Source organism: Notolepis coatsorum, assembly GCF_963971535.1.
Source record: "Notolepis coatsorum genome assembly, contig: SCAFFOLD_4655, whole genome shotgun sequence".
Taxonomy (NCBI): domain Eukaryota; kingdom Metazoa; phylum Chordata; class Actinopteri; order Aulopiformes; family Paralepididae; genus Notolepis; species Notolepis coatsorum.
Window position 1 is genome coordinate 1 of NW_028173986.1, and position 10,000 is coordinate 10,000.

The window sequence follows — 10,000 nt, forward strand, 5'->3', positions numbered from 1 at the left end:
AACGTATCTCTATATCTCCTTATCCTTCCTTTACCTTGATCTATCTATCTATCTATCTATCTATCTATCTATCTATCTATCTATCTATCTATCTATCTATCTATCTATCTATCTATCTATCTATCTATCTATCTATCTATCTATCTATCTATCTATCTATCTATCTATCTATCTATCTATCTATCTATCTATCTATCTATCTATCTATCTATCCCTCTATATATCTCTCTCTCTATCTATCTATCTCCATCCATATATCTATCTCTCTCTATCTCTCTCTCTCCCTCTCCTTCTGTCCTGCTCTCTATACCTCTCTCTCTCTCTCCCCGACCCCCCCTCTTCCTCTCCTCTCCTCACTCTCTTCCCCACCTCCCCTCCCTCCCCTCCTCCTCCCACCACCACCCTCCCCCTCCCTGCCCTCCCCCCTGCCCCCCCCCCCCCCCCCCCCGCCCCTCTGCTCCTCCTCCCAGTGCGCCGCGTGCCCCCCCCGTTTCTCCATCCTCCCCTCCAACCATGAGATCATGCCCGGGGGCAGCGTGAACATCACGTGCGTGGCGGTGGGCTCGCCCATGCCCTACGTCAAGTGGATGCTGGGCAGCGAGGACCTGACGCCGGAGGACGAGATGCCCATCGGCCGCAACGTCCTGGAGCTCAACGGCGTGCGGGAGTCGGCCAACTACACCTGCGTGGCCATGAGCAGCCTGGGCATCATCGAGGCCGTGGCACAGGTCACGGTCAAGAGTAAGAGGACGCTCCACGGGTTGTGTTGCGTTTTTTTTAGACACTCGCTCGCATTTATCCACCGGTCAAGTCAAGTCAAGTCAAGAGTTTTATTTGTCACGGCATACAAGTATACAGTGAAATGCGGGGGGTCTTGCCCGCAACGATTGTGCAATAATACAATAATGCCATAATACAATAATAGAATCCAATGGGATGAGAATAAGACATTTGTGCAATAATACAAGTAATAAGAATAAAGACATATCAGGTGGACAGAGAGAGATGTTTCTCTGTTAGTCACTGCTAGAGAGAGATGTTTCTCTGTTAGTCACTGGTAGAGAGAGATGTTTCTCTGTTAGTCACTGCTAGAGAGAGATGTTTCTCTGTTAGTCACTGGTAGAGAGAGATGTTTCTCTGTTAGTCACTGCTAGAGAGAGATGTTTCTCTGTTAGTCACTGCTAGAGAGAGATGTTTCTCTGTTAGTCACTGCTAGAGAGAGATGTTTCTCTGTTAGTCACTGCTAGAGAGAGATGTTTCTCTGTTAGTCACTGCTAGAGAGAGATGTTTCTCTGTTAGTCACTGCTAGAGAGAGATGTTTCTCTGTTAGTCACTGCTAGAGAGAGATGTTTCTCTGTTAGTCACTGCTAGAGAGAGATGTTTCTCTGTTAGTCACTGCTAGAGAGAGATGTTTCTCTGTTAGTCACTGCTAGAGAGAGATGTTGATGACTGAGATGATGAGATGACTGGCATGTAAGTGTAAGTAAAATGCATTGCAATCACCTGCATTTTCTGTGATGAAAGAATCCTATGGACGGTCCTGTTCCCTAATGTTGGTACAGGGACATAACCACACGGGGCGGCTGGGTGGCGCAGCGGCCATTGCGCTCGTCACCAACGCAAGAGACACCGGGTTCGAATCCGGCTGTCAGCGTTGCCTCCGGCTTGGGCCGGCCGTCATACTAACTCAATTGGCAGAGTTAGCGGGTGGGAAGTCGAAGGGTGGTGGTCTGGTCGTTGTGAACAGCGACTACTACAGGTCGGTTGGGGGGCGCCTGCACAGCAAAGTCAGGAAAAATGGCGGGGGGCATTGTGAGCCTCCTACACGTTACTCCTCGCCAATGAGAGTCCGCGCTGGCAGGTGAAAAGATGTGACAGGCTGCCTCCTCGTGTACCGGAGGGGACATGTGATGCAGGGCTTCTATCCTCCCTACAACCGGCCAGTGGGGGGCATATGCGAGCAACGATCAGGACAGCAGAGGGGGAATTGGCACGAGAGGTAAAATTCGGATTGGGGAGAAAAATCTTAGAAAAAAGGAGGAGAAAAAGTAGATAAAAAAAGGGACATAACCACACCATTCTACTATAAATCCAGGACATTTATTTGTTTTTGGAATGTCTCCATTGGCGAGTATAGCCACTGTTACAACATCATTAGAACAGTTCAGTTCTGGCGGCTGATTGGCGCAGTGGGACGCTGGGTTCGAGCCCAGCTCTCGGCGTTGCTACCGGCTGGCCGGTCGTTCATACTAACACAATTGGCAAGTATTAGAGGGTGGGAAAGCCGGTGGGTGGCGATTGGACGTTGTGGACAGCGACTCCTACAGGTCGGTTGGGTGACGCCGGTGCGACGGAAGCAGGAAGTAGCGGGGGCAGCGTGAGCTTCCCACGCGTTACTCCTCGCCACTGAGAGTTTGAGCTGCTGCGGTGAAAAGATGCGACAGGCTGCCTCCTCGTGTACCGGAGGGGACACGTGATGCAAGGCTTGGTCCTCACTGCAGCCGACCAGTGGGAGGCATAGTCTAGCAATGTTCAAGACAGGGGAGGGAATAATTGAAGGGAGAATTGGCGAGGCGAAATTGGGATGGGAGAAAAATAGAAAAATAAGGAGAAAAAGTGGATAAAAAAAAAAGAACAGTTCAGTTCTCAAAATTAGATTGAGATCAGAGTCATGAGGTGAGATCACACACCCGAAAGGGTTTACGGTGGATAAAACGAGACGACCACAGGATTGGCTAAATACATGCGGCCTACAAACAAAAAGAAGCCCTGTTCTTCGCCGGTCGCTGGTTCGCGGCTGTATGTGCCGTCGTTACGCTTTCCTCGCTTCAGATCACAGCCGGCAAATAAACATAGACTGAAATAAACGGTCTGATCTCCCGGGAGACTGTACGGTACGTCATGTAATTACAGTGTAATTACTCAGAATAATTGTATTTACATTTACAATTTTAGATGAACCTAAACATACAATTATTTGTCAAACACTTTACCCCGAGGTTGTTGAAAGGGTCCAATTTCTCAGAATGTATACAGATAATTTGTTTGTTTAATGCACTGTGAATCGAATTGGAGTGAACATAAAATAAGTTTTACGCTCTAAGAACAGGGTTCGCACAAGGTCCTTGGAAGTGTTTAAAGTGCTTGAATTCTTTTACAAATTCAAATCAACCATTCACATTGAAAGTTTTGTTCATCCATGATCAAATTGTTCTGAATCAAGAAATATATATATATTTTTTTAAATCTAAAGTGTAACTAATTATCGGAATGGTTTTAAGCCATAAATATTGGATCTGAATTTTTGTCCCCAAAAAAAAACCAGCATTTAAAGGGGAACTATTTTACTATTTCTTTCACTATTTGGGCACTTTTACACAATTCCTGTGAGTCTATGGAACACCTCTGTAATATATATATTTTTTTTATTCATTGTTTTGTATTTCTAATCAAGTCCTCAAAAACAGAATTTTTCTACCTCAAGATCTCGAGCCGTTTTGAGCCTGGGCTGCAGGTCCAGGTCCAGCCACTGTGTGCAGCTCATCTTGTATCTCAACATTAACATGCAGCGGTGTCTTTCTGAATTGGATCCTTTTTAATGCTCTTTTAAAATGAAAAATAGTGCTTGGAAACTTACTTGAAAGTCCTTGAATTTCATTTTGCAATGTCTGTGGGAACCCTGTAAGAAGGATGTCGGCTCCCACGTAAACGGACTCTCCATTGTAATTTTGAGAAGTTGAACCATTTCAACAACTTCTGGGTAAGAGTTTGACAAATAAGTGGCTTGGATTTGAGGTTGAGGTAACGCTTCTCGGTAAGTAAAATAACATGGCATGACACCATCCCCCCGGGAGATCGCAAAGTTAATTTCAGTCTGTGTTCTTTTGCCCGGCTGCGACTTTCTGAAGCTAGCAAAGCGTAACGGTACCAGCAAATCCTACACACACCTAACCTGCACGGACTACAACGTATGACGTATATCGTGCCAGTTAGGGTACCTTGCTGTATCGAGATCTCGAGAAAACGAAACGATAGTCTAGTATAGTAAATCACTGCAGGAAACATCATTCAGTTTAGCAATGTCAGAGGAGCAGGGGGATATTGATCACCGCGTCACATAGCTCATCAATCAAGGCCTGACACAGGCTGAAATAGCTTTATGCCTTGCTGTTACAGATAATATACGCATCATTAGTGTGTGTAATTTAAAAAAAAATTAACAGCAGATCAGTCGCTGACATAATTACCTTGTGCACACAGCCGCACACACACACACACACACACCACACGATGTGTATAACATGGACTTGAAGTTGTATGGGCTTCTCTATGGGGTGGGGGGGGCATTGCTTACGCCGATTATCAAATATCTAAATATTGAATCAATCAACGTAAAAACTGGTGTGGTGTGCATACAAAAGCCCTGGCAGGTGTGAAAATGAGTCCAGAAGTGTTATAAAGTGAACTTCCCCTTTAATGGCTCATTCTATTCGTTACATTCTTGATGACAAGTCATTTAGCCAGCCACACTTCACTACTGTATTTGCATATTTTACAGCTGAATCTAGTTCACAGCTCAAATCCAGTTACTCTGAGGTGACAAGAAATTGCTGCATGGATATTATACATTCGTCACAAATTGCTCTGCCCTTCCATCCTTGGTTCTGACTAATCATCTGGCTCCAGTCTGACAGGTGTGCTCTTATCAAGGGCCTCAGCTGTCTGTACAGTCTGGTAGCCTCAACAGGATTTAAATTAACGTGTTATCACAGGATCACAGGAGTAAATAAAATGTATGAATGTATGGCCTCTTAGGGCTTCCGTACATATATATATATATATATATATATATATATATATATATATATATATATATATATATATATATATATATATATAAACTAAAAGGAGAAAACCTTCAAGGGAAAGAAGGGACCGCACACTCCACAGGACTCGTTTTTGCTTATTTATTGTTGCACAACGCGTTTCGCTATCGCTTCCTCAGGTGCTATGCTATGCACCTGAGGAAGCGATAGCGAAACGCGTTGTGCAACAATAAATAAGCAAAAACGAGTCCTGTGGAGTGTGCGGTCCCTTCTTTCCCTTGAAGGTTTTCTCCTTTTAGTTTATTTATCTCTCTTGCGCTGACCTGCACCTCCAGTCGGGGTCCAACCAGATGTGCACGAGTCTTATATAGTTTAATATATATATATATATATATATATATATATATATATATATGTGTGTTTTATCTTTATTTCGAACATGTAAATAAATACAAACGATATAAAATCCATTTGCATGTTCTTGGTATCTGATTCTATGGATCTCAGGGAATGTATTCCCAGTGTCAGAAATAAACTGTGTCTGTTACTAGGCTTGAGTAAATTGTAATGAACCAAATGAGAATATCAATACATTTTTTTTTTATCTTTGACTGAATAACACCATGCTCAAATTGACCAGACCTGAAAAATCTAAGCAAATGAATAAATGGAAAATGATTAAACAGAAGGTTTTGTAGATACAGTACTGAATTCTGCCATCCGGACACATGCCATTTGAAATATGATTATAGAATATAGAATATCAGGCCTAAAATGGTTATGTGATTAAAATGCGATTAATTAGATTAATTAATTACAAATCCTGTAATTAATTAGATACATTTTTTTAATCGCCTGACAGCACTAATTTTAATAATTGTCAAATAAACTAAACTAAAAATCTCATACATCTCCGCCCCCTCCCCACAGCTCTGCCCAAGCCCCCCGGCACGCCCATCGTCACGGAGACCACGGCCACCAGCATCACCATCACCTGGGACTCGGGCAACCCCGACCCGGTGTCCTACTACATCATCCAGTACCGCGCCAAGGCGCCCGACAGCAAGTACGAGACGGTGGACAGCATCACCACCACGCGCTACAGCATCGGCGGCCTGTACCCCAACACGGAGTACGAGATCCGGGTGTCCGCCTTCAACAGCATCGGCCAGGGGCCGCCCTCCATGCGCGTGGAGGCTCGCACCGGGGAGCAGGCGCCCGCCAGCCCGCCGCGCAACGTCCAGGCGCGCATCATCTCCCAGAACACCGTCATGGTGCGGTGGGAGGAGCCGGAGGAGCCCAACGGACAGGTGCTCGTTAACCCTTTCACTACCACACACACCACACTATACCAAAGGGTTAGCCCGTTCACTGTGGCAATACAGACGGTTAACCCTTTTACTACCACACACACACACCACACTGCCAAAGGGTTAGCCCGTTCACTGTGGCAATACAGAAGGTTAACCCTTTCACTGCCACACACACCACACTACCAAAGGGTTAGCCCGTTCACTGTGGCAATACAGAAGGTTAACCCTTTCAATACCACACACACACACCACACTACCAGAGGGTTAGCCCGTTCACTGTGGCAATACAGAAGGTTAACCCGTTCACTGCCACGCGACAAAGGGTTAACCCTTTCACAACCACACTACAGAAGGTTAACCCTTTCACTACCACACTACAGAAGGTTAACCCTTTTACTACCACACTACAGCTTATTAACCCTTTCACTACCACACTACATAAGGTTAACCCTTTCACTACCACACTACAGACGGTTAACCGTCTGTAGTGTGGTAGTGAAAGGTTAACCTTCTGTAGTGTGGTAGTGAAAGGGTTAATAAGCTGTACTGACGTTAAATAGCCTGTGTTGTTTCTATGGTCAAATCTGGTGTGGCCTTTGACCTCCCAAGCAGCGCGGTCGAAGGGCAAACGCATTATCCAGATCTAACGCCGGCCATTAGACGCAGCCCTCTGTAGCAATGCCAACGCTAGATAGATGGGAATCCGTCACCTTGTTTGTAGAGCTATAACTATATTCTATATTATAGCTATGGATACAATACTATGGTGATTTGCCAGTGACTTTCTTCTGGTCAAGAGGCAAAAAGAGATCATTTTCCCATGCATACATTCGCGCGTTATACCGTGGTGAATATACCGGTAAGTATGTTTTTAGATCGGTCTGGGGTAATTCCTGAAATGCTGAGGAATAGCCTTATAGCCGTATTATACTATAACCGTTGTCTTTTCTTGCCTGGACCCGCCATTATTCTCAAATCAAATCTATATCATAGGTATTATGTTTCATCATGAATGCATGAAAGGGGGGGGGTCGTTTTTTGATGCTTTGATCGCCACGTTGTGGACTAACGTTACAGACACACGTTCGGATCGAGCTGAAGACATGCTTGGATCAACGCAAGATTGATATCATATAGCCCTTACCTTGACTAGGATGTGCCCCAAAAAGAATATTCCAATTATCTGATCGTGATTCCAAGTAGTGATGTCCATCGTGTCGCCAACATAATCCAACACACATCATGCGTCGGGAGCATTTGATTCTTCTCAATCCAACCGTTATAACCGCTGAGCTTGAGCAAAAAAAGAAAAAAATGACCCGGACCCATTAGATCGACCCACAGGCCAGGATACAAGGTTTCAAAGGGTGCTCAATACCGCCCTTTAAAAGTGGTCTACATGTTAAAACAAGTGGTCTACATGTTAAAACAAGTGGTCTACATGTTAAAATAAGTGGTCTACATGTTAAAATAAGTGGTCTACATGTTAAAATAAGTGGTCTACATGTTAAGATAAGTGGTCTATGTGTTAGAATAATTGGTCTACATGTTAAAATAAGTGGTCTACATGTTAAGATAAGTGGTCTACATGTTAGAATAATTGGTCTACATGTTAAAATAGTAGCTCTACACCCGCCATCAGCCATCACTGATACAGTGTCTGGTCAGTAACATGGGTCTCCCAGTCCCTCTGCTCTGCAGTAAACAGCCATCACTGATATAGAGTGTCTGGTCAGTAACATGGGTCTCCCAGTCCCTCTGCTCTGCAGTAAACAGCCATCACTGATACAGAGTGTCTGGTCAGTAACATGGGTCTCCCAGTCCCTCTGCTCTGCAGTGAACAGTCATCACTGATACAGAGTGTCTGGTCAGTAACATGGGTCTCCCAGTCCCTCTGTTCTGCAGTAAACAGAACATATCTTCTCACTTTATCCAATCAGGAGAGAGAACTCCACACTGCGGAAAATATGGTCTGACAAAAATAAGAAATTATAACTAGTTTTAAGCAAATGTGTCCTTGAAACAAGTCAAATAATCTGCCAGTGCAGTAAGGATACCAGAAAATGTATTTCCTGTTTACAGCAGAGCGTGGAGGGACTGGAAGACCCATGTTACTGACAAAACATTTAACAAAATAAATACCACTTACAGCACCTTTTAAGAAGAACCATCTCTATTGAATGTCTTTGACTAAACTCTTTCATTTCATAAAAGCGCAACATTCAAATGACAGCTTGCTTGCTCGTAAACGTTAGATTTTTATTTTTTAAACTAGTTGAACCTAATATACCTTTCTGACAACATCTTAAGCAGGAAATAAAACATGCCATTGCTGGATCTTGAGTCATGTGTTCATGATGTTCTAACGTGTGTAGGAGCCACTGACTCATCGTATGTTTATACTGTCACCTAGAGGTTTTTAATTTATACAGTTTGCATAATCCATTATGATTTAATGTCCCATGTTAATCATGAAATGTTTACGTTAAAAATAACATACTCATCATCATCCACCACATTAAAACATACTCCCAAAAAGCGACTTAAAGGAACACGCCAACTTTTTGGGAAATTAGCTTATTTGCCATCTACCCTGGAGTTAGACAAGCAGATACCCTTTTCTTCTCTGTGCATGCATTAGGCTTAGGGAACAGCCACACAGTTAGCCTAGCTTAGCGTCATTCACTGGAAGTAGGTGTGCCAGTGTAGCCTAGTTCCCAACAGTCACGAAATACACTCCAAATACAACTCCAAAACTTTCTTGTAAACATGTTGTGACCTGTGTATTTACACGTGGAGAAATACATTTTCTTTTAGTTGACATTTTCGTTTTCTAAGCAGATATCATTTGTTGCCGAACCACTGCTGCCTGGGCGCAGTGATTTCATCACCTCAAAAGCCTTTTTTTTATTTATTTTTTTTACATGCCTTTTGATGTGATGAAATCACTGCGCCCAGGCAGCAGTGGTTCAGCAAAAAATAGTTACGAGTGTATATCTGATTAGAAAACGAAAATGTCTAATTATAATTTTTTTCCCACGTGGTAATACTTTTACGCCACTGCGTGTGAGGATCAAATCTTAGTCACAGGAAGGTAAAGGACGTCTAAGGTCATGTCAACCTTGGCGTGATGGGAAGGGTTTGTTTATTTGGGTTAAAGACAACACACACTGCAGTCCCAAAGGTAAGAGGCTTGACCTTTTCAATATGGCAAAAACTTAACAACAGAATCTGAACCAGTAAATCCACACAGCCATCTGGACAAGAAGTAAAGGACAACATACAGTATTCATCGGTTTGACCTTGTTGTGTGGTAAGGATCTGGTGTTCACTGGCAAACATGTCAATGTGATGGAGCCTGTGTGCTTTGGGGAAAGTAGGAGAGATTCCTGCATGTGGGGGACAGTGGAATGATCACGTAATACTGCCTATAGTCACTACAATCGACAGGGGCGACAGTGGCTCAGGAGGTAGAGCAGTCGCCTGGCAATCGGAGGTTCTCGGTTCGATTCCCGCTCCTCCCGGGCAGCGTGTCGATGTGTCCTTGAGCAAGACACTTAACCCCTAACTGCTCCCGATGAGCAGGTCGGCAGCTTGCATGGTGGCCTCCGCCGTCGGTGTGTGAATGTGTGAGTGAACGGGTAAAATGTGAGGAACAATTGTAAAGCGCTTTGGATAAAAGCTGTTATATAAAAAAAGCAGCCATTTACCATATACAATCCCATTGACCCTGACTGGTAAATACTAAACCATTATCCTCTCTGCCTACGCACCGATCCTATCCGGTAGACTCCCACTCTCTCTCTCTCTCTCTCTACTTCTCTAGGCAGAGAGGATATGGTAGAAGGTGGAAGATTGAAA

At 44.0% G+C, this 10,000-nt stretch overlaps 1 protein-coding gene across 1 annotated transcript in view; it reads left to right on the top strand.

Moving 5' to 3' along the window:
* Positions 1-521: 521 nt before the first annotated feature.
* The window catches only part of LOC311247652 (receptor-type tyrosine-protein phosphatase S-like), a gene marked incomplete at both ends in the record, with an annotated part of 10,492 nt that continues 1,013 nt past the window's right edge, over positions 522-10,000 (top strand). The window contains 2 exons of the mRNA XM_084338665.1: positions 522-741; positions 5,757-6,136. Of these exons, the coding sequence (XP_084194791.1) occupies positions 522-741; positions 5,757-6,136 (600 nt within the window). The remainder of the gene's footprint in view (positions 742-5,756; positions 6,137-10,000) is intronic.